Genomic DNA, 26,228 nt, shown 5'->3' with positions numbered 1-26,228 from the left:
CATTCATTTAGGTGTTTGAAAATGTAAATATTCCATGAACTATACTTGCCTTGTTTAAAATCAAATAATTTAGTATTGACACAAATGATACTGGCTACACACTTTTAGCAATGTTTATAGATTAATTTTGTTTTCACTTTTTTCCCCTATAGAAAGTCTAGAATTTATACAGATTACAGTAAGCACTTTACATTGCTTCTACATAAGCTGTAATGTATACCCTGTAGTTTATAGTGTCATAAATTAACATGTACATTTTCGGTCATTGCAACCCTAACAATCGTACATCAAAGTGAGGAAACAGATTCAGGAAAGGTCTGCATCCAAGGTCAAACAATTGTAAAGCTCAAATAAAAATCTAAACTATACTTGAAGTCCACATATCCATTCTGCTATATTTATGCCATGTTCAAGCTATTCCCTTTTTTCATTATGAGAAAAGGAAAAAGGTAGCAATTTATGAATATTTAGATACCAGTAGGAATGGTAGTGTAGTTTTACACTGTATATCTTATGCACTGAAATGTGAGTATGCATTTGGAACTTTACAACCTCGTAGCCAAGTTAAACTGAATCTCACAGTTGGGGCTTTTTCCCCCTAGGTCAGCCAGATGTGAGCACTGTGTTTACTGAAATGCAAACACCTTTGGAAAAGATAAGAGACAGGATCTTGGAGAAGGAAACAGAAAGGACAAGGATGGACAAAGAAAGTCTGGAAAGGAAAATCTAAGACCATAAATTTAATCTGGAAATTTAGCGAATGAACATAAAAGTCAAAGGGGATAGTTTATAAAGGATGAATGAAAACTTTCCTTATAGATGAACACGGCCCACCCCAAATTAACTTGAGGACAGCGCATAACCCATTCAACATGATGCTCTCTGTATTATCCAATACAACATCTTATACATGGCAGGCTTCTGGCCATGTAGATTTATTTCATGTGAATTAATTTAATTTGTAGATAACCACAGTACCTTTGCTTTGCCCATGCTGTTACCCACTGACTCTCAAACCATACTACCTAAGGCCTGTGACCGAAGCTTCTGACTGTACCAAAATAATCTCTTATAATTCTTTCTCCAAAGATCTTTTTAAGGTTTCAAGAGTGTAAGGAGGGAGCAGTAAACATTTTCAGCGACAGAAGCTATATATCCTAGACTCCTAGAGAGCTCCATTTTTCTACTGTCAGTCAATACATTCTGCAGCTTTACTCAAAATAAGAATGATAAACTTTGTCTTCATGGAAATTAACTAATAAACTAGTTCTAAGATGTATAGGAGAACAATTTCTGGGATTAAATCCTGAATCCATCATTTTTCAAGTGAACATTAAGACCATAAGGAGGAAATATGCACTTAGCCACCACTCAAGCTCTACACCTCAGAATTGGCATGGAAACTATCTAGTAACCTGACATCTATTAGCTGATAGAATACTGGGCTCTGTGACTTGTATGTAAGAATAATATTATTTCTATTAGTATTAAGACAATGAGAATATGACTCTAGGAGTTCTCACACACAGTTTCCGTTTTTTTCATATATTTTTATTGTAATTAATAGAAGGGTTACATTATATTCACCAGATAGAAGGTACATTACTCAGTTTCAGTTCTTATCATTTTGATTCTGCAGACAAACCCTATGTACTTCCCAGGAGATAGGTAAGAAATGTACAGCGAGACATTATAAGATCTAATCTATGAATCAAAGCTACCATCTATCTACAGCCATTCCACCAGTGCTTATTTTTAGCACCACTTCAATAACTTCAGTAAAAGGCTCCTTAATTATTTTGAGCTCTGGTAGTGAACATGGACATGGGTAAAAACTATTTTAAAAAAAGCTTTATCTCAGATTACAATCACCTAAGAAAACTAAATTATATCCAAATTTAACTTTACTACACCCCACGTTTACACATTTTATAGACCCAACTACTTCCACAAAGTGATTCAGCATATGATTAAGGTATGTAGAAAAGAAACAAGCTCAATCATTTGTCACCTTGATCCAGGATCTTTGTTAGGCTCTGTTTCTTCAGTTAACTGGTGTTAGTATGAAGTTTAACTGAAATTAATATGATTCAGTATTTATTCACTACCATCAATTTAAGTTAGTAATTATTAAAATAATGACATGTTCAATTTTATAGTTATAAACTATGTAATCATCAGCTGTAGCGGTGGAGGGGTATCCAAATTACAGGTAGATCATGTTCTTGTTGAGCCCTTAGTTCCACAAGCATAGAATGGTAAACCCACTGTAAAACCCTACTGCATCACTCCAATATGCAGGTGTTTTCCCACAATCCACACACATCTCTCTTGTACTGTATTTGTCAACTTAAGAGCAACTTGCCACTTGTTCATGGTATGCTAGCACTTCCTTCCTTTCTAAGAATGGTTCCAGCTAGAGTCCTCTGACCACTTCTTTATTTGTCTACATTACTAGATTACTCTCAACAAAAAGCTCCCATCGTACTTCTCATCCATAACAAGAAAAAAAAAAACCTGGATGTCAAAGTTCATACGTTAAGTTCAGACTTAATCCCCAGCTGCAACAGTGCTGAGATGTAGCACAGTTAACTGAGTCTTCAGGAGTCTGTCTTCAGGAAGAGAGTAGAGCCATTACCCTAGGAGTAGATCATTTATCACAGTATCGAGTTCTTGATAAAAAATTGAGTTCTATTGGCTTCCCTTCGCTCTCTTCCACCTGTGCTCTCTGCCCCTCTACTATGCGATGATGTAGCAAGAGAACCTCATCAGATTCTTGCCTCTCAGTTGTATTTTTGTTACTGGAAGGAAGCTCTTTATACAGTACCTAGCCTTCAAAAGTCTGTGACAAAGACAAAAATGGACTAAGATACTAATCTAGTAATTACTCAATTACTCTGCTTCTTCATTCCTCTTTTAAGTAAATACTTCAGAAGATTGACTATAATGGATGTCTCTATTTCACATCACTCAAATCTTGTTCCTTGTTTTCTTTGGGTACTGGTATGCTAGAACTTGAATTCAGAGCTTAAGCACTGTCCTTGTGCTTTTGTGCTCAAAGGTATTACTCTACCACCTGAAACACAAGTCTACTTCTGGCTTTTTTGTAGTGAATTGAAGATAAGAATCTCACAGGCTTTCCTGCTTGGGCTGGTTTTGAACCTCCATCTTCAGATCTCAGCCTCCTGAGTAGCTAGGGTTACAGTGCCTAAGCCACTGGCACCCAGTTAACACTTGTTCCTTCTTAAACCCATTTGATCAAGCTATTATAAAGACACTGGAAGTCCCTGTTGCTTAAGCCCATGGTCAAGATCCTATTGTTTCCTGTCAGTAGCATCTGACCCAGGTTCTTTCTCCTCCCTGTTTTTAAGAACCGCTTTTATTTAGCTTCCAAGACACTGTTTGCCCCTTACCACTCTGGCTTCATTTTCCATCTCTATTCCTTTATTCTTTATTCTTTATTCTCTGTTCTTATGACAGTACATGGATTCTTCTGCATGTATCCTCCCTAGCCTGGAGAGCTCATCCTGTCTCAATGCTGAATGTTTTCCCAAATGCACACCTGCTGTCTAGACTTCATCTGAAGGATTCTCTCATAAACTCAGTTGCCTACAATGTACTTGGCATGTGTCATGTCTCAATACTCTGAAAATCAATGTCAAGATTCCAAAAACATCGTATGTAGAGAAATGAATGGGCCTGAGGTGGGGGAAATGTTTTGAGTGAAATTAAGGCAGGTCCAGGGAGACAAAGGACACACCGTTTCTCTCATCTCTGGAGATCAAATTAATTGATACATGTACAAGTAAACACTCATGGGTTGTATGCAATTATACATACAAGTATTAACAGAAGTAAGGTATTTACAGGCAGAATTCAAATATAGAAAAACTGAGTCCATCCAACAAAATGAATATCAGGAAACTGAAAGGTGGGAGAGAGGTCAGGGAGATGGGGGGTAGATGGATGGAGGAGGAGGAAGAAGATAAGGAAGGGAAGAAGAAAAAGAAGAGGAGGAGAAAGAGGAAGAAAAGGAGAATACAGTCACATACAATGTTTAATCCATTGCCTATGAAATTAGGAAAGCGAGGGGAAGGATGGGGAGGAATGATGAAAGGGATGACTTCAATCAAGATTCATTGCTCTCAAGCAGATTCACTAAATAATAACTGCTTTGTACAACTAAAGATAGTAAGTAATTTTAAATGAAAAAGATCTGTCCCTCCTTCTACATCAGTCAATGTCAACCAAGCCTCTAGTTTTTCAGCCCCAACAAGGTCCAAATCACCCTTAACTTTCCACATACCACAAACCTAGTCTTTCAACAAATCCTACTGGTTCTATATTCAAAATATACCCAGGCTCCAATCATTCCTCACCATCTCACTTACTACTACCCTAGGCCAAGCCAACAACACCTCAGTGTTGGAAGTATGTCAGGAATATTCTTTTTGCTTCTGTGGTTATCCGCAAACAGAACCAGTGATTACAGTGTCAGATCATGTCAGTCTTTTCCTCAAACTCAATCCATGAGAGAAAAAATAGCTTACAACGTGTTACCTCCTGAAACTGAGAATTCTCACATCACTACTGAGTTTTCCCATCCCACCCTTTCAAGTGCCCTCCCTCAACCCCTTCAGGTTTTTACTCAAATGTGTCACTCTCATTGAAAGCTTCCATTCCACCAACAACCATCTCTGCACTCTAGTCCCTTCCATGTGTTCCCTTTCTCCACAAATCTTATCCTCTAACATCCTACAAAGTATTTCTTCACATCTATAGCCGCCTATCATTAGGTTTGAAGGTAGTGAATTTATCTCTTTACTATAGTTCCTCACTGCCTAAAGAAATTTGCAGTTAGTATTTGTGAACATGTGAATGAGTGAAATGAATGAATGAGGAAGTAGTTTGAGCCTGAAGAACTAAAGTTAGTGTGAATAGCAATCTCACCACTAAGTCACTGATGACAGCAAATGAAAGCTGACATGTTCCTAGAACCAGAATTCTGCTTGCAAAACTTGTACATGTCTCTCACAGTTCCTGCTGACCTATAAACCAAACATTTTATAGTATTCAGGTCTTGCAACTTAAGCTACCAGAAACAAGAAATGGATGCAATCATTAAAACAGACCTCCTAGAAGACAGCCAGGGAGACTGGGCCTCTGAGCAGGAAGTTGGGCCCCCACTCTGCAATCCCTTTGGACATTCAGAGATAAAGCATACTAGCAAACAATGAAAAAGACCTTGAAAACACATTTAATCCTGGTCTCCTTCTACAATTTAGGCATCTCAAGTAGATGTAACTGTTTTTTCTTAAGTTAGACATGGAGCATGGTTAGCCTGTTCCTGGTGAGGAAAAGATTTTCTCTGTAGACTTCAGGCCTTTCTCCAGCCCCTACCTCACCCTTCACTGGTGAAAGCATGATTTGTGTGGCTGCAAAGTCTGTAAGAGGCTTGCAAAGTGGAGCACATTCTTCATCATCCCTCTTCCTGGGGATAAGACTGACAAGGACTCTGTGTTCTCCTTTTTGCCAGGGGCAGCTTTGGCTCCACGAGACCTGGCATGCAGTCGAAGGGGTGGGTATATAAGCTATCACTTATCTCTCCAAGTAAGAGCCTTGGGCTCTACCCCAGTCTCTTTTGTAAGGTATTTTTTAAATTATGTCTTTATTTCATTTATCAATGTATTTGGGACCTTGGCAGACCACATACACATGTTTTTATTTAAGATCTTCTCAGAACCTGAACTACCTCAAAAAAAAAAAAAAAAAAACACACACACACACACATCTGGGGCCAGGAGTTTGGCCTAGTGGTAGAGTGCTTACCTACCATGCACGAAGACCGGGTTCAATTCCTCGGTACCACATACATAGAAAAAAGCCAGAAGTGGTGCTGAAGCTCAAGTGGTAGTGCTCTAGGCTTGAGAAAGTCCAAGGACAGGGTTCATGCCCTGAGCTCAAGCCCAGGACTGGCAAAAAAAAAAATCACATCATCCACTTGCCAGTCTATAAAACTATTTTTTTAAAAAACTGACTATGGGGCTGGGAGTTTGGCCTAGTGGTAGAGTGCTTGCCTAGCATGCACGAAGACCCAGGTTCAATTCCTCAGCATCACATACATAGAAAAAAAAAGCTAGAAGTGGTGCTGAGGCTCAAGTGGTAGAGTGCTAAGCCTTGAGAAAGTCTAAGCACAGTGCTCAGGCCCTGAGCCCAAGCCTAGGACTGGCAAAAAAAAAAAACAAACCTGACTATGGACTTCTCCCATATTTAAATGCCCCTGTTCATCAATTTATTCCTTAATACACTTTCAATAGTAGTAGTATTTGTATAAACTTACAAGTGCCATTACATTTCACATGTATAATGACCTTTGTTCATACTTGCATCCCTCCCTTCCTCTTCCCCAATAGCTCTTCTCTATCTCTTCAACAGCCTCCTTCTACTTACATGTTAAATTCCCCATTTAACATTCTCACACCTGTATACAACATTCTGCCAACTTATTAAAAACCACACTCTTCCATTTGTAGGAATGTGTTCATGTGTGAATAATACAAAAGTAAATCTCTACAGACACGTATTGACACACAAGCTACATCAAAAGAGATTTAACTTCAAGCATCACTACACAAAGTAGAGAGATCTGGGATCATGCCTTGATAATCCTAGTTCCTAAAAATAATGCATTCACACTAAGTAGTGCTCATGTCTAATAAATGTATATCTGGTTCCACAAGACCATATTTACGTTGACATCCAAAATTTGTTTTCATTATCTGCCTCTACACAGAGACATATACAGCCTCCAGAATCAAAACAGATGTTTTATTACAGATGCCATCAAACAGTTGAATTGTGTAAGATCAGAGACCAGTGAACTAGTTTTAAGGTAAGGCAATATGAAGGAGAGCCTTTGGCAGGTGGTATTATTGATCATATTCTGGGGAAACTGTGTTCAGGAATTGATCTAACTCACAGAAACAACTAAGGCCCTAAGTATATGAGATACCTGTCTTCTGTTATTACTAAACCATTTTTTTTCATGCCTGGACATGATGGCCCATGTCTTATTTCAGGACTTTAAGAGGCTTGAGGTAGAAGGATCATGAGTTTGAGGCCAGCCTAGGCTACATAGCAAGACATCAACATCAAAAACAAAACAAAACAAAACAAAACAAAACTATTTCCCTCCCACATAGAATTCTGTTTAAGACTAGGAGATTCAAGTTAAAACTAATTGTGAAGGCCAAACCTCTGCTATTAGATAATGTTTCATATTAAAATTCTCTGAGGGGGAAAAAAAGATTAGTGAAGTTAGCATTCTACTTCCACATAAAGAAGCCGCCACATTGACCCAAAACTCCAAAAGGAGTGCTCTTTTAGAGCACTAAAAGCTAATTTTTTTTTGCCAGTCCTGGGCTTGGGCTCAGGGCCTAAGCACTGTCCTTGGACTTTTTCAAGGCTAGCACTCTACCACTTGAGCCTCAGCACCACTTCTGGCTTTTCTCTATGTACATGGTACTGAGGAATCAAACCTGGGTCTTTGTGCATGCTAGGCAAGCACTCTACCACTAGGCCAACTCCCAGCCCGAAAAAGCTAAAAATTTTTAAGCACTCATATACCACAAGTAGAAAATTCCACTGTGACCTAATAAAATTGCAGATGCACTAACAACACTATATAAAATGTTTATGATATGTGTATTAAGCATATACATTTAGCCTTGGTTCTCATTACCAAAATATCTCACTATGCATATGCAAATATTCCCAAATAAAATATGTGAAATAGAAAACATTATTGGTCCTGAACATTTCAGATAAGGATTCTCAATGTATATATATTTGTATGTTTTACGCCTTCAACTTTCTGTTTAAACATCAATCATGGCAGGCTTTCCTATGGTTTTCCACACCTCAATAATTTTTTTAGGCTTAGGACTTCTTTATGCATGTCTGACTTGAGTAGGGTATTCTGTACACAATAATTTTTCAAAGTTAAAAGAAAAAAAATATCAGAAAGAATGACATTGCCCCATTTTTAAGAAAATGGAAATACTTGGGGGGAAAAAAAAACATTAAATGAAGTACACCAGATCCAGAGGAACACAGGCTCAATAGTTTCCCTTATTTGTAATAATTAGTACAGAGCTACGACTCTTCTAGCAGAGGATTGCAATAGCTCAAACCTAGGTACATAAGGTCCTATGGAATGAGACTAAATTAAAGGGATCTCTAGGATATGGAAACAAGAGCTTTACCTTGTGTGAGTGTTGTTCTTTATGTAGTATGTTATTTCTCTTCTCTTTTGTTGCCCTTTGTTTAATCTCATATTTTTACTGTATCTGACTTTGTTACCTAGTATATTGTATATACATTTATTTGATTGCTTGAAATAGGAAAGGAAATGGGGGGAAAACAAGATGACTGGGAGGGGTGGGGGAAAATGGGGAAAAAACTTGAGAAAGGTTATCAATGTATGAGAAGTAATGCACCTCCTATCTGGCAAATGTAACTGTAATCCCTTTATAGATTACAATTTTTAAAAAAAGAAAAAAAAAGCAGGTTCCCAAACTATAACCTAAACAGGTAAGTTCTCAGCAGAGAAAAATATGCCTAACTTGCTTCATCCTTAATATGCCTGAAGCAATGTGAATTTTCACCTTAACAATCAGTATGCCTTTCACTTCACAGTTTCTGTTAGTGTGGTGCTGATGCTCACAAACCACTTAGCCAATTTATACCAGGTCAGTTCCCCCACACTACCCCTCCCCATTATGACATCATTCAAGACCTACTCTACTCAAGTGCTTTACCTTGTCCTCCAAATGCTCACACATAGCTCATATAACATGAGAAAGCTACATGAAGTGGCAAGTCAAAGCAGAAGTTTTTATACTTTTTATAAATAACAAAATACTAACTTGTGGCCAGGAAAACTACTTTACAAGATTTGAGTTACCTACGCCTACCATTGTAGTGATTTTGGTCACTTACAACTTTCTATGTCAGTCATTGTCTATAAAAATGGAGGAAAAGTATTTACCTCATACATGTCAAAAAAAGTGACTCAACCATTAAAAGTGCTTAAAAAGTTATCTAGGAAATAGTAAGAACTCAAATTAATGCTCTCAAAGACATAGGGTATAACTCAATGGTGGAATGCTCGCCTAGCATGCCAAGGCCCTGGATCCATTCTCCACATATAAAAAAAAGTTAGGGGGGCTGGGAGTTTGGCCTAGTGGTAGAATGCTTGCCTAGCATGCACGAAGACCCGGGTTCAATTCTTTGGTACACATGCTTAGAAAAAGCTGGAAGTGGTGCTGAGGCTCAAGTGGTAGAGCTCTAGCCTTGAGAAAAATTATAGTGCTCAGGCCCTGAGCTTAAGCCCAGGACTGGAAAAAAGAAGTTAGGAATAACTAAAATTACTATGTTGTTCATTCTAAATATAATTTCAAGTATATTGAAATTGATTCATATATTCACTTCTTTCTCACTAGAATTGAAATCTGCTTCGAAGTCCTCCTTGTAAAAAAAAAAAATATTCAGAGACAAATTGACTTAACCCAAATCAGTTCTGAAGCTGGGCATGTAAAGCCTACTCCTTCTGTTCTCTATTCTATTTCTCTATGCCAATCCTAGTGCTTGAACTCAGGACCTGGGTGCTTTTCCTGAGTTTTTTTTTGTTCAAGGCTAGTGCTCTACCACTTTGAGCCACAGCACTAGTTCTAGTTTTCTGGTGGTAAATTAGAGATAAGTCTTGTGGATTTTCCTTCCTGGGTTGGCTTCAACCTTGGATCCTCAGATCTCAGCTTTGAGTAGCTAGGGTTACAGGCGTAAGACACTGGCTGTTCTTTTTGAAATCACCTCCACAAAACATGTGGAAATGGTCTAATGCATTCACTAGACCTGGCTGTATCTCACCTGCCTTTGTAGTCCTCCTCTGTGGCAGTACCAGAATAAAAAGCCACCTGAGCAAATCTATCAGTGTCGCTAAGGCTAATCTGAAGCCCCATCTTTTCCAGGAAATCTTCCAGGCAAATCTTCTGTGTACAAAATACTCAGACCTTGTAGTATGAGCTTCCATAGCTCTGTCAAGTCATTTGACACAAGTCACACACTCTATAAAAAGCTTAAACTCTAAGAGAAAAGCCACATGTTTATATCCTGTTCTTTCAGAGGATTTAAGTTATTTGGGGCAGAGGTATACTGTGATTAAATATCCCTAAGTGATATGAAGGAGGAAGAAAGAAAAACAGGAAGAGAAGGAAAAAAGGGAAAGAAGAAAAGATGGAAAAGGAAAAGAGGGAAGAAAAGAAAGGAAGGGAGGAGAGCTTCAGGGAGGGAAGGCAGTCTTTCTGAGATTAGGGGCCTCTTGGGAGGCAATACTGTTTTTGGTGTCTGGTCCATGTACACAGTATGCCACAGCAGCCCACACTCTGGGATCATCTGAACTCCTTACAGGTTCAGCCACATGCTACAACTAAGTGTAAAGAATGTCATCTTCTAAGGGTGCTACAGAATGACACACAAATTTCTTCTAAAGAACACTGGATATTCCCTCTCCCAACATGAAAATGTTCATCCCACAGAACTTTAAGAGGAAACAATGTCACTAGCAGTACAAACAACACTGACAGAATCAACACCAAAGCTATCCCAGGAACAGGAATGCTTGAACTGATACAGTGTAGCTTACAGTTACAGGCAAGGAAGTGAGGTGGGTGTGCTGGCTGAGCACTAAATAGTTAAGAGTCAGAAAGCACTGTCTTTGGAGTCTGGTTCTAGCCTGATGAGCTTTGTATAATCTTAAAAATAAATTATGAAAATAAAGGTACAAAAAGGTCTATTAGAGAGAGCCAATAAAATTAGACAGATAAAGACTCTACTTCGCTACTACACTGTTGGTGGAAGTGTAAACTCATTCAACCACTATGGAAAGCAGTATGGCAATTCCTCAAAAGACTAAACAGAGAACTCCCCTATGACCCAGCAATGTACTCATTGGTCCAGAAACAAGGACATACTAAAGCCACTAGCATGATGTTCATTGCAGCAGTATTTACTATAGCAAAGATATGGAACCAACCCAGATGTCCTTCAGTAGATGATTGGATCAAGAAGATGTGGTATTTTATACACAATGGAATCCTATGCTGCCATCAGAAAGAATGACATTGCCCCATTTGTAAGGAAATGGAAAGACTTGAAAAAAAATCACATCAAGTGAAGTAAGCCAGACCCAAAGGAATATAGGCTCAATAGTTTCCCTCATTTGTAATAATTTGTACACATCTAGGACCCTCCTAGCAGAGGTTTACAATAGCTCAAAACCTAGATTCGTAAGTTTATATGGGATGAGACTAAATGGAAACAAGAGCTTTATCTTGAGTGATTGTTGTTCTTAATGTACTATGTTATTTCTCTTCTCCTTTGTTGCCCTTTGGTTAATCTCATATTGTTACTGTATCTGACTTTGTTACCTAGTATGTTGTATACAGGTTTATTTGATTTGAAATAGGAAAGGGAAGGGGGGAAAACAAGATGATTGGGAGAGGGGTAAGGGAGGAAAATGGGGACAAAACAACAAGGAAGTGTTTTTGCTATACAGGGTCTTTTATTATTCCAGGATATTGAAACAAAAGCCATACAATGAATGATTGTTGTCCTTAATGTACTATGTTATCTCTCATCTCTTTTGCTGTCCCTTGGTTATCTCATATTGTTACAATATCTCACTTTGTTATCTGATATATTGGATTTATTTGTATTTGGTTATTTGAAATTGGATAGGGAAGGGGGGAAAACCAAGATTGGGGGGGTGGAAGGGAGGGTAATGGGGACCAAGACATGTGAAAGGGTATCAATATATGTGAATTAATGCATCTTCTATCTGGCAGATATCATGTAACCCTTTTATTAATTACAATAAAAAAAGAAAAAACATAGCAAGGAGTATCAATGTGTGAGAAGTAATGCACCAACTATTTGGCGAATATAAGTGTAACCCCTCTATACATTACCTCGATAATAATAATAAATATTTAAAAGCCAAATGAAGAACTCAGTACCTGAAAATAAATTAAATAACTATATAAAGAAGTGAAAAAACAACTTGCGCCACTTCATACATTTCAATACATATACAAAAAAGTGATTTGATGTCATCACTGTCATATCTACCATGAGCCAGAGATGGAGGAAGTCTGTTTTAAATCCCCCCCATCCCCAGAACCCCTAAGACTTCTTTCCTCAAGAGTTCCACCCCAGCTTGCTGCTTCTGCTGTTGCAGAAAGAAGACCTAAAATCCAGGCTAGTCATAGCAATCCCTAACACGTGACCCACATAGAGGACTGGTATCCTCTCTCAAGAACTACTGATTATGACAGTAGAGTATTCATGCAGGCAATTTCCTTCATCAGGTATTAATTCTCAGTGTATAATGATTTATCCTCAAGAATGAGATCAAACTAGCAATTTTCAACATCAGCTCAAGATGCAGCTCCAACAACAACATTCATAAATCCTAAGCCCAGGGTGAGGGAATGACTTTCATCAGAAATGACAGGAGCCAGCTGCTTCAGGAAAGAGGCAGGCCATGTGAAGAGTGGACATTACTGAGCGCACCAAATGCTGAAGGGCTCAGCAAGGCTATAAACACTCATGGGGAAAGGAACATATCTTCTCTCAAAAGCAATTAAACATTAATTGTGGCACATGCTGAAGTTCTGCACACACCCAAATCCCTTTCTCTCACTTCATTCCACCTCCCACTCCCAGGCTTTTTTTTAAGCACCATAACAGTCTTGGTTTGTCTTTTCTTTTAGTTGGAGTTGTCCAAGATGCTTCACAAAGCTATTTGAAGAAAAGAAAGATAGTGTGGGGGATGGGACTTTCAGGGAGTGGTGATGCAAGGGTTATTATTAAGAAAGAACAAATACTTCTGGACTTCAAAATTCTTCTCATTTCTTAAAATCTGACTTTATAATAAATATTTGTTGCAGTTGCACAATGTTTATGTTTAAGAAAGTCATTTAGGGACGAACAGTACATTCTTAACAGTTCCTGAACACAAAATCAGGTAAGAGATCTTCCAAGAGAAAATGTCTGATTGAAGAAAAATATCCCAGTATGCTGTTTGCTACATCTTCAAATGCCACATAATCAACAGCAGGATAACAGATAACAAATAAGAGGATTTGATAACAAATAGAAGAGGACTTAAGTGAGACCAAAATGCCAAAAGTTTAACATTCCAATCTTCATGCTCCAAGAAGCCCTTCTACTGGTCAGATCTGCCATCATTAGAATTTTTATAAACTCAAATTTATATTACACATTCAACAAATCAACCTTTTATTTCAGGCTCCTTACAAGTTGTTTTTCAGAGATAATATTTTTAACATTAACATTTGAGCCTAGAATTTTAAACCCATGAAAATTAGAATATGTCCCCAGGGCAAAGGCTGGAGAAAAATAAGAGATAAGAAATAGGGAGAACATTCTTTAAAGTTTTCACAAAATCTTTCTTCTGATAATTATTTTTTCCAAGTCTAAAATAGCCTCATTCATAATTTAACAAAAGTAGGAGAAATTAGGACATTCTACTATGCCAATGTATTGGTTTATTGCTGCTGCTATAACAAATTACCATACAGGTAGATATAAAACAACCCTCAAGGTTGAAAAATGTGAAATAGGGTGCCCTGAGCAAACATTAGTGTTACATTCCTTCTGGAAACCCTAGGATAGAATCAGCTTCCTTGCCTTTCTCTCCAGGAGACACCAGATCAAATCCCTCCATTGCTACTACCATTCTTCTAGTTGTCTCATTCACCTTCCACTTCCACGTACAAGGATAGCCACCCAACTAATCCAGATCATCTATGTTAAGATCACTTGATTAGCAACTTTAATCCCCCTCTGCCTGTAACCAAACAGACACAGAGCTCAAGGACTCCATTCGCCATAGTTTAGAACTTCTCATTGTGTGAAAAGTAGAAAACTCTTTACACTTGCCACATTAGTGCACCTGTGTGACTCTCCAACACATTCCTTTTTTTTAAACCTCTATTTTCTACTCTTCTCTCCTAGTCCTGTAAATCAGGGGTAAAATGTCACCGTCCAGGCAGTTCAAGCACAGTGAATGGTTAGGAGCTAAGCTAGTGACTCAAGACAAGTAGCTAACAAAATCCTATTGGAAAATGTAATGACCCCATCCAAAAAAAAGTGTTTTGTTTAGTGAAATGAAAGGTAGATTGATAACTAGGTATACAGAGAACAATGTTTACTACAACTTGGGAGAAAATCAAAACAAAACAATCTAATGCAGATGGAAAAAGAAAGCCAATGCAGCCTGGGACAGTGGGTTCAGGCCTGTAATCAGAGCTATTTGGTAGCCCAGTGTGGGCAGGAAAATCTATTCTTTTATCCAATGAACTTCCAAAGAGTTGGAAGTGAAACTGTGGTTCAAGTGATAGAGTGCTAGCAGAAAAGCTCAAGGACAGCACCCAGACCTCAGGTTCAAACCCCCAGAACTGGTACAAAAGAGAGAGAGAGAGAGAGAGAGAGAGAGAGAGAGAGAGAGAGAGAGAGAGAGAGAGGGAGGGAGGGAGGGAGGGAGGGAGGGAGGGAGGGAGGGAGGGAGGGAGGGAGGGAGGGAGGGAGGAGAGAGAGAGAGAGAGAGAGAGAGAGAGAGAGAGAGAGAGAGAGAGAGAGAGAGGAGAGAGAGAAGAAAGAAAGAAAGAAAGAAAGAAAGAAAGAAAGAAAGAAAGAAAGAAAGAAAGAAAGAAAGAAAGAAAAGAAACAGAAACACAAGGTAAAGGGGATATGATTTTCAAAAAAAGACAAAGTAAGATATAAGAGGGAAGAAGGTGGGAAAGAGGAGGGAATGGGTAAGGAGGAGCAAGAGAACACAGGAAAGAACAAGGCAGAAGGGAAAAGAGGGGAGAAGGGTAGAAAGAACGAGAGAGAAAAAGAAAGTCAGAGAAGGAGAGAAAAAAATGAACTGACATGGTACATATTAAAACAATGCAAATACTCAAAAATCCACAAAATTTAAATATGAAACATTTCTGATTAAGCATTTCACGTATGAAATTCTCACCATATACACATAAAAAATAGTTGGTGCTTAATCTAGATGGAATAGCTTTTTCTACCATTCCTCACTCAAGTCCTTCCTTCTACTGCTACCTTCCAATAAATTAAGCAACACTACAAGGAGATACCAGCAAGAAGATAATATGAGAATATAGAATGCTCAAAGAGCTGTCACATTGGTGAGCCAGTGTTTGGATTGTTTACAGGTCCCTGCTACAATTAATTCCTGAATGTTCATGTGAGCAAGCAAACATATTTAACATGGCAAATAGAATAAAATGCTTCTCTTTAGATACAAATGTGCTTTTAATCATAGTATACATACTAATAATATCATCTCTTATTCTAGCTTATTAAATAACTATGGGCCATCAATTTATGAATCTTTAAGTACCACCACTCTCTAAGGAAATCTTATTATGCACATGTTACTCTAAGGAAATAACATTTTAGGAGGCTTAAGGTCTCTGGCTTGAAAGTGAGAGTCAGGACTTGAACCCACATGGCCAATAGGTTGTGATCTGATCACTTGATTAAGATGTAGAAAACAGGCCCTTCACTGGAAATACTGATTTTTAGATTGGACTATGGGCTTTACATGTAAAACAGAAGTTTTGTTTCGTTTGTCTGTTGTGGGACTTGAACTCTGGGCCTGGGTGTTGTCCCTGAGCTCTTCAGCTCAAGGCTACCACCCCACTCCTTGAGCCACAGTGCCACTTCTGGTTTTCTAGTGGTTAACTGAAGAAAAGAGTCTCATGAATTTTGTCCCCAGGCTGGCTGTGAACCGCTGTTCTCAGACCTCAGCCTCCTGAGTAGCCAGGATTACAGACGAGAGCCACTGCTGGCTACAACAGAGGTCTTTTTACATACAAAGGAAGAAAAACTCCAATTCATACCATTACTTAATCATTTTTGTGTTTGTGTGCATTTATGAATTTTATTTCCTCAACTTGAAAAAATAAAAAATGTGCTAACTATAACGACAGCTTTTGATAATCCTATTTGACCTTCTACAAGTTTCTCTTAAAACCTTTTTCTCAATCACTTTGAGATATATATTCCTCACTTCTCACAGTTTGTCCTAAAATCCATAAAGATTCATCATGCTGAATTTGTGGCATTTTTATAAACAAGGGACTCTACTAAGCAAAGTCATGCACACTTACTTGGAAAATGAAAATGGATCAATTACATGCAGGAACAAAGGTTTCTTATGTTAGGAAATCCCCTCGCATTTTGCAATTTATATTAAACAATACATAAGTCAAATTCTATTCTATAAAACTAGGTAAATCTTCCTAGTGTACCAAAAAGTGTCAGAAAGAAGTGGATCTAAGTGGTCATAGTCACTAGATGCTTGAAAATAAAAAAATTATGAGCTCATAACATCTCTTTCAGAGATGATAAAATTGTAACAAATATTACAAACTCAAGAAAAAAAGCCAAGATTGATTTGAAATCGAACTTTATGAATCACCTCTTTCACCAGGCACTAGTGGCTCTATGCCTGTTAGTCTACCTACTCAGGAGGCTGAGATATGAGCATCTCATTTCAAAGTCAGCTCTGACAGGAAAGTCCTAGGAACAACACACACTTTTGTGTATGCACGCACGCGTGCGCATGCACATGCACACACACACACACACACACACACACACACACACACACAATCGCTCTTTCATAGGACTAAAGAATTCAAGTCATCCATACTTGGAAAAAGTTCATTTATTGGCTGTGAGCGTGGCCTAGTGGTAGAGTGCCTACCTAGCATGCATGAAGCCCTGGGTTTGATTCCTCAGTACCACATACACAGAAAAAGCCGGAAGTGCTGCTGCGGCTCAAGTGTAGAGTGCTAGCCTTGAGAAAGCCCAATGCAGTACCTAGACCCTGAGTTCAAGCCCCAGGACTGGTAAAAAGAGGAAAGCTTATTTGTTAAAGGCTGAGGATATAGCTCAGTGATAGCAGTGTTTGACCAGCATGTGCAAGAGCCCAAGTTCAATCCCCAGAACCACATACATACTAACAGACACACATGTCATATGTCAAAGCATACCACAATACTTTTGTTCAGGAATCAGCTCCCAGGGCTCTCTCCTGAAGTTATCTGGTCATGCAGGTAATGATCTATATACAACACCACCCTGTGGCAACACTCAGTATCATAGGAAAGTGATTATGCAACAAATTATGGTTTATTACCATGATGTGATTAAGTGATGATCACAAGGAGTTTTGTAATAAGAAAAAAATTATACTAACATATTATACGAAACAGTAACTACATAGAAATGATCTGTATTTAGAAACAATATATTGAAGTAACTACATCTGGGCTGCATATACTACAGAGTGTGAATGCAGGCTGATTATTACTTGATGGAAACAGTTGGGCTTAGAAGTTGTTTCAGATTTCAGAGTTTTTAAGATTTCATAAAAATGCTTAACTTTACCAGTTAAACACTACTCCAAAAGTCCAAAATCTAAAAGACTGAATTTAGATTTTATCTAAAAGACTGAATTGAAAGAGTACTTGTGTTAAATTGTTGATGGCTCATGCCTGTGATTCTAGCTACCCAGGCAACAGAGATCTGAAGATGTGTTCAAAGCCAGCCCAGGCAGGGCATTCTATCTCCTATTAACCACTCAAAAAAGCCACAAATGCAACTGTGGTTCAAGCAGTAGAATACTAGCCTCAAGAAAAGTAAAACCCTCAGGGACAGGCTTAGACCTAGAGTTCTAGCCCCAGGCCCAGCATGCATGCACTGACGCACACACACATACATACATACATACACACACACACACACACACACACACACACACACATGTGCATACAGTTAAATTATAACAGCAGTTAGGGATTTGAAATGAAGTTGCTGTCAAAATTCCAAAGAACAGAGAAGAATTAAAAAATACAATCACTTTGATTACATGTAAAACATACGGTCAAAAAAAAGGGGAAAAAATTTAAAAGAATAATTCAACAACTAAAGAGTAACAGGTAATACAGCTTAATAATAAAAGCTCAGCATTATTACAGGAAGGATGAAGAGAGTTTCCCTAATCCTGTTAATAACAATTCTCTTTCAGGCAGCCTTAGAGTTCCTTCTAAGTCATTGTCAATATATACAGTCAAACTCTTCTATGAAAACCACTCATGATTTTCCACCACACAATTTGCAACTGTTCCTAATAGATTTCCAAAGTAGTCTGAGTTGGCCACTTTCAATCGAAGAATGCTTAGAAGGCGTCCTCATGAGTGCACAGGTGGCCCTCAGGGGTGCTTAACATTCTAGACAATATTAGGATTTGAGACAGTGACAACAGGGCATGTATGGGAAAAAAACTTCATCTTAACAGAAACAATAAGTTCCTTCAATAGATAAATGCCACATACTTTAGAACATCTTCATCTAAGAAGTTGGAAGCCTTTCACATTAATAATGACCACGCCCAATGGAAGGAGTGAAAGTAAAACCAAAGGAAGGAGTGAAAGTAAAACAGTAAAGTCAACGCCCTCATTTTTAACTATAAGGATAAATAATGAGTTGGGTAACTAAAATTCTACTTTTTACAAAAGATTGATTTGCATTTGTGTTTGCATGCGTGCGTGTGCCTGTACTGGGTCTTGAACTCAAGGACCTGGCACTATCCCTTGACTTTTTCACTCAAGAATAGCACTTTAGTTCTTGAGCCACAGCTCCATTTCCAGCTTCTTTTTTGTAATTAATTGGAAGTGAAAGTCTCACAGTCCTTCCTTCTCAGAATGGCTTTGAACCCCTAGGGTCATATCTCAGATTCCTGAATAAGCTACGATTACAGGCATGAGCCATCAGCACTTGGCTTAAAAGGGTCTTTTATAAACCTTCTCACACACTTTGATATTACTGCTGGAAAATTAGATTGGCAGATTTTGGCAAATTAGATTGGCAGATTTTAATCTTACCTTCTCTTATTTCCCCTGATGCCAACAACAGGGTAAAGGTTTCCAAGTACACTGCAATAGAACCTGACTGGTATTCTAGAATTCAGTTTGCCAATAGTATAAACATGCCAAAAGAAAAGCATGCAAAACTGATGGGCCAAGGTCTCTATGCTTTCTGGAGTGATTCACATAGTCACAAGAGGCCTTGATAACACTTAATTAATCGTACAGCCATTGTCATTGTCTTCATTTTCCTAGAGACTTAAGCTAGAGGGAAGCACAAAACAAAAGTCCTTTGCCCATTCAGAACATGGGTAAATCCCAGTATGATTAATACCCTGCCCACCAAGTCCAGTCACTTGAGGACTATTTTATCCATTAAAGATAAGTCAGTTATCAAGGCAGAATCTTTGCTGTCATGAAGTCTATCTAGTGATGATGCTTGCTTGCTTATTCCACAGCAGCAACTAGGAAGTAACTCACATTAAACCTTGAAACCCAAACACTGAAAATGATGAAAAGGCATCCCACATTAAACTAGCCATCTGAAAAGACAACTACAAAAAGCTACATTTGTATTTGTATCTGTGTGTGTGTGTGTGTGTGTGTACACATACGCAAGTACCAGTCCTGGCTTGAACTTAGGGCCTTGTCATTGTCCCTAAACTATTTTCCTCAAGAGTTAGTATTCTACACTTAAGCCACAGCTCCACTTTCATTTGTTTTTTTCTTCTTCTTCTTCTTTCTTGGTAGTTATTGGAGATAAGAGTTTCGTGGGCTTTCCTGCCCTAGATGGCTTTGAACTGTGATCCTCAGATTTCAGCCTCCCAAGTAGCTAGGGTGGCAGGCGTGAGCCACTGGCGCCTCCATACAACCTTCTTTTTGAAAGAGGGAAATATCCTACAACTTACAACTGGGGAACAGAAAGACGGCAGAGAAAGATAAACATGCCCCAGTTGCAAGAGGTTGGGAAAAGGAGACAGTTGAATGCAATAGAGCCTTACAATGATTTTTTTGTTTTCCTCAAATGATACTTGGGAAATCTCAAAGTAATGGTTTACCAAACAAAATGACTTGGAATTCTTTTTCACATTTTCCAACTTCTACAAAACTATGATTATTTCCCAAGCCACATGTGTCAGAATAAACCTCCTAACCCACTTAGGAGCCAGCAGCCAGTTACCCACAATTACCCTCGGCATCCTATCAAGGCCATATGCCGAGTCAGACTAGAAGAGCTCCTTGATGCGCCAAAAATATGCTAATGCTCTAATGCAATGTACTCCCCCACTGATGCACATATTAATGTGTGTGTGTGTGTGTGTGTGTAGAGACAGCTCTTTTCTGCTTGAAAGTGAGGTCCAGAACCTAGCCAGGGTTCAAAACCCATTTATGCATTTTTCTCTAGAATGAATCAGATTTTCCATATACCAAAATTGTATTTTTCCATTAAGTGAGAGAGAAGGAAACTCCACACAGGTAATATGCTTCACATATGCTCATCTGCTTTCCTTCCACCTAAACAACAGCTGTCCTAGTCTTGAGGACTAAAACATATTTATTTTTTAATTGCCCCCCAAGCCATCCACTACAGAGTACAAAGTATGTTATTCTATTAGAAAACCTAAGAAACTGACAAACTTTCACTTCCATGAAAGGAGCATGGCCTCACCAGGTCATGCCAGAGACAAAGGAACACTGCTTGTGTTTTGCCTATTGATTCGAGCACACAGAGAATTCACTTAGCGAATCAGCGGCAAGCTGTCTACTCATATACACCATTCTGTATATTCACTTTACCTAGATTTGTTTTAAAATGAGCTCCTTAACAACATGTAATTTATAACAAACAGGTTTCTCTCTTCCTGAGACATTATTCAAACTATTCTGAGCTGTAAAATTTCTCAAGCCAGTATGTAAGTGCAACATAAATAAAATCTACAAGCCATGTGAGGCTTTCCTAATGTATCATTGATCAAGTAGCACCTTTAGATATATATATATATATGTATGCACACATAAATACATGTATATATGTATACATACATATATATGTATGTATATATATCCACTTTTAGGGCTAGAAGTGTGGCCTAGTGGTATAGTGCTTGCTAAACATGCAGGAAGCTGTGGGTTTGATTCCTCAGTACCACATAAACTGAAAAATACAGAAGTACTATGGCTCAAGTGGCAGAGCACTAACCTTGAGCACAAGTGTTCAAGGTCAGTGTCCAAGCCTGGAGTTAAAGCCCAGGACTGGCAAAACAAAACAAGGCAAACAAACAACCATAAAAAGCAAAACCACAGATGTTTAGTTAGATTAGTTATTGAAAAAACAGTTATTGGAAAAACAATTTTATGTATAAAAGTGCATTTTTATCAAAGCTTCAGAATAGTAGTAGTTTTACAAATGGATACAGGGAAGAGAACAAATGACCTCTTTTTGCAGTAGTGAGGTTTGCTACCCAGGTACTCCATCACTACCACCGCCATGCCCTCAGCCTTTTTTGCTTTAGTTATGTTTTGTACATGTGCCGAGGTTAATCTTTGTGATGCTCCTCCTATTCAGGTTTCTCACCTAGCTGGAGTAATGGAGGCAAGCTACCCCACCAAACTTCACATTGGTTGAGATCTAGTTTAGTCTAAAAGCTTCAAGCCCCTAGATCCAATCTGCCAAAGAGCTACAATTACAGGTGTAAGGCACCATGCCAGCTGTTTATATACATGACCTTTTCAAAACCCTCAAGATTCATACATTTGACTATAACCCCCACATCAATGCTAGTTACACTTTTGCTATCACCAGATGGAGGGATAAAAAGCTATTTTTTTTCTTAACACAGTTATACGTAGACATGAAAAATCAAAATGACAAGAAATCATATAAAGCAGGAATATGGAGGCAAGTAAATCTCCAGCAAGTAAATCTTCAGCCAAAACAAAACAAAAAACAAAAAACACCCCCATTGCACATCAAGATTGCTGACTCATCATTCTATCTCTGAAATTGAGCACACCTGTACTAATTTCTCTCCCCTGCTAACACTCCTGAACTAATTTCTACTAGCCAAAAGATTGGACCAAAGTTCATTCCAAAACATGGTCCATAATAGCATCTTGGGTCTAGCTGAAAATTTATTCACCACAATAGTGTATTTTGAGAATATTCCTTTGATGGAAAAGATCATCATGACACATCTTTTAATTTACATATGGAGAATCCGTGGTGCCTCATCAAATATTTAAGGACTCAAGACAGCTTACTTTTCACCTCTCACTTGAGGGCTAGTTTATAAAAAAGAAAAGCACTGGGCCGGGAGTTTGGCCTAGTGGTAGAGTGCTTGCCTAGCATGCACAAAGACCCGGGCTCAATTCCTCCATACCACATACATAGAAAAATGCCGGAGTGGTTCTGAGGCTCAAGTGGTAGAACTTTAGTCCTGAGAAAACCCAAGGACAGTGCTCAGGCCCTGAGTTCAAGCCCAGGAATGGCAAGAAAAAGGGGAGACTTTTAAGGTATGGATGGCTGGATACTATCAATCACAAATAGCATTCGTGTAGGCATTTTAGTTAGAGTGCATTCTCAGTCACTCCTCCAACATAGAGCACACTACCTACATTGACAGCTTTCAACTCTACCCTGGCACACAACTGCTATGCACTCAGTAGAAACCATACTTGTTTACATTTTGATCTTTCCCCAGACTACTGGCAGACAGTATGTTCTACAGTCTCTTACAGTGTTGCCTAGCAAGCAGCAGGCCACAGGTCCTAGTGAACCACCGAATCACGATCAATAGTCAATACTCAACAGCGGACCCAGACACTATTAGGGTCAGTGTATTAAATGTACTTTCAACTTCCACTATTTCCAAGTCGCAAGGTTTAGTCTACTGTCAAGAAGCACCTGACAAGGAGCATCTACTCACATCTCTGGGCCACTGTATAACCTCCATTTTCCTCCTCTCTAAAACAGGCACACCAGTGGTCCACCCCTCACCTGGTGCCTATGGAAATCAGGTGAGATGCTGCTCACAAAGCTATGAGCCTGACATTTTGTAGAGGGTCAATGACTCGTATGTTTATAGCAGTCACATCCAAAACTTTTCTCCTGAGAGATTTCCTAGCAGCACTTGAAAAAAGAAAACGCAAAACAAAAAGAAAAATTACCTTTTAAAGGTCATTACTCAACTAAACTGTGTATTCAAAGACTTTCTTTTGAGTATAGCCTGGCTTCTTGCCAGATGACTTTCAGTCCATGCCTTTGGATCAACTATATTATCAATAACTTCAAAAAATAAAAAGGAGCCTGAACGGGGATGACCTGGTACAAAACCACTTGCACCCTTTGAGCCTTACTTTCCTCACCCCAAAAGTGGGAATAAGAATCTCCAAACATTAGGTTATTACCAAGTTTTCAAATATTTTCAAAATGCCTGCCCATATCTTGAGCATTTAAAAGTTAGGTCCAAGCAGATAGGTAAGTCATCAAGGGTTTATCAAAAGCAGAAAACAATTGTGAAAGAACATTTCCCCTCTTTCTACTTTATTCTTCCATTTCTATAGCCTTCTTACAGCTTGAATGAGTTCTAAGCCAATGCTCCTCCTGCAGTGACCCAAGTGGACAGCTTGATTTTGTGAACACCCATTGTCTTCTGCTAAACCTCCAAAGACCCTCCAAATAATACCTAACCATAGTTTGTAGCAAGGCAGTAATAAAATGATTCAGAAAAGTCCAATTGTCAGGAGGAGCTAACCTGGGACAAGCTACACCTTTTCCAGAAAGAATAGAACTGATCCTGGGCTACAAACTGTTTTAATCACCAATCGGAGACATTTTTCAGAAGCAATATTTTGCTTAGCTAACTCCACTGCCTACTTTCAAGTGAGATAAGATTGACATCTGAGAAGGTGGCTTACCTATCGGCAGAATTTCTTCAGGACCAGCCTAGAAAGGAGGAAAGTAAGAAAAAGAAACAGTTACTGGGTTTCATCTTATCACCTTATGAGCTGTATTTCTACCATTAATGCTTTTGAGGACCTGGCTAATCAGGAGACCTAGAGACTGGGCTAGCTGCCTCCAGGTTACACATTAGTTTTCAGAAGGTTCTTATGACAGGAGCATGAGCCAATTTCAATCAAAATTGGGGGGGGGGGGATGTTAGCTACTTAGCTTTCACTTTAACCCTAGTGACGCTGCAAAAAAAAAAAAAAAAAAAAAGAAAGAAAGAAAGAGAAAAGAAAAAAGAAAGAAAACACAGACACTCAACTCCAGGGGTAGATCTGGATTCAAAAGTCTCTCTGAATGCCTAGAGGGGAATCTTGACTCATGGGAATCCAGGAAAAAACTCCCTAGTTTGATCCTCTGGTCAAACTGGACAGCCCAGAGAAGCTACAAACACTCCCACAACTCAGAAGCTCCAGGGGTCAGAGCTGACTGCAGAGTTCTGGCCCAGCCGAGCCTCCTGGCAGGCGCTGTGCAGAGCGAGCACCCCGGCTTCACCTGGAGTCTCTAAAGGGCGGAGGCAGGGCCGAAAAGAAACAGAGCTGCACTCCATGTAGCTTTTTTTCTTTTCTTTTTTTTTTTTCCTTTTAAGAGGAGGAGTTGTGCGGAGGGGGAGGGGCGGGGATGGGGCGGGGCGAGGCGTGGGGCGCCTCCATCCTCAGCCCCGCCAAACGCAGGGCACCGGAGGTCCTGGGCACCCCCTCCCTAACTGTCAAACTCTAGGCGGGCGCCTGTTCTCCCAGGACACGTGTCTACGGGGTGGGGGGAGGACGGGTGGCTCCCGGGGCGCCCCTGAGACTTCCTGAACCCCCACCCTTCGCCCGGACAGCAGATGCCCGAAAGCGCCCAGGAAAGAAAGCAGCCCGAGCACTTGGATCAGAGTCCACAACTTCATTCAGCAGCCCGGGAGCCAAGGTGGTGGTGGTGGGGGGGGGGGGTGACTGGAGGACGGGGGAGGAAGCCAGGAGGCCAGGCGAGGATGCGATCTGGCTACAGTAGGGGTGCCGAGGAGGGGGTGCAGCCCCAGGTGTGACAAATCCGTCTGCCCACCCTTCCCCCCCCAAAAAAAGAGAACCCCACCAGCACTGGTCCTGAATGCGAACGCCCGGGAAGGCTGGGAGCAGAGGAGGGGAGAAGGAGAGGCAGGGGAGGAACTTTCTCGGGGCCAGCTCGGGTTGGCGTGTATCACCATCATCACCATCACCATCGTCGTCGTCACTTACTTGTCCATCAGCTGACGTCCTAACCTCCACCAGAGCAGCTGCTATCACCCAGAGTGACAGGAGAACCATCCCGGGTCCACTTCACTCGGCGGCTGCTGGGCAGAGCGAGTCCCCCCTGAGTTTCTGTTAGGAAAAGAAATGCATAAAAGAAAAAAGAAAGAAAGAAAAACTCTGTGAGTGGAGCGGAGCGGAGCCCCCCTCCCCTCACCCCGCCGTCCCGCCGCGAGTGTGCGCCCGGGCGCGGGCAGCGCCGGGGACGGGGCGCGGACGCGGGGCAGCCCCAACTACCTCTGCCCCGGGCCGCTGCGAGGAGCCGGCGTTCCTGCCGCCGAGGGCTCCCCCAGGTGCGCGCGGAGAAGGCTCGGGTTTGCCCCCACCCGGAATCCCGGCCACGGGAAGCGGAGAGTGGAGCGCCGAGCGGGAGAGGAGAGCAGCGAGCCCGTGCGCCGCCGCCGCCGCCGCGCACGCCGACCAGGGCCGGGAGGAGCCGGAGAGGCCCGGGAGGAGCAGGCGGAGGAGGGAGGAGAGCGAGCGGGCCGCACGATCGCCGGCTCCCGAGGCTCGCAACGCGGCTGCCGTCTGCGAGCTGCCGGCGACCCGCCGGGCGCTAATAAGGCGGCCCGAGCCTCTCCCCCTCCCACCCCCCCCTCCACCACCACCCCCGGGCGGCCCCTCCCGCCGCCGCGCCCACGTCACGCGGGGCCCGCGCCCCCCGCGCACTCCCGGGGCCGCACACCAGCGCGCACGCACGCACGCGGGGCTTCGGCAGCCCCAGGCGCGACCCCGCGTCCCCCGGAGGGAGGGAAGGAGGGCGGGGGGAGGGGAGGGGGCCTGGCGGGACGCGCGTTCATTATAGGAAGGGGGAGGGTCCACGGGCCAGTCCCGAGCTGTAGGAAATTCACCTCCTCCAGCCTCCCGGCTCTCCAGGCTCTCCGGGCCGGGCAGAGGTCTCCGCAGACAAACCCTCGG

General features: G+C 40.7%; 1 protein-coding gene across 2 annotated transcripts in view; it reads right to left on the bottom strand.

Moving 5' to 3' along the window:
• The window catches only part of Adamts3 (ADAM metallopeptidase with thrombospondin type 1 motif 3), a 185,778-nt gene extending 160,100 nt beyond the window's left edge, over positions 1–25,678 (bottom strand). Inside the window, exons 1-3 of one of the 2 annotated variants that reach the window (XM_090343448.1) lie at positions 25,548–25,678; positions 25,260–25,382; positions 23,952–23,979 (exon numbers count right to left, since the gene is read on the bottom strand). In XM_090343448.1, the coding sequence (XP_090199574.1) occupies positions 23,952–23,979; positions 25,260–25,328 (97 nt within the window). In that variant the 5' untranslated portion in view covers positions 25,329–25,382; positions 25,548–25,678. The remainder of the gene's footprint in view (positions 1–23,951; positions 23,980–25,259; positions 25,383–25,547) is intronic. The other variant, XM_090343449.1, reaches the window with a different exon arrangement.
• Positions 25,679–26,228: the final 550 nt, after the last annotated feature.

The sequence above is a fragment of the Megascapheus bottae genome, chromosome 13, assembly GCF_031878675.1.
Source record: "Megascapheus bottae isolate mThoBot1 chromosome 13, mThoBot2.hap1, whole genome shotgun sequence".
NCBI lineage: Eukaryota > Metazoa > Chordata > Mammalia > Rodentia > Geomyidae > Megascapheus > Megascapheus bottae.
This window is presented reverse-complemented; position numbering and strand designations above follow the sequence as displayed.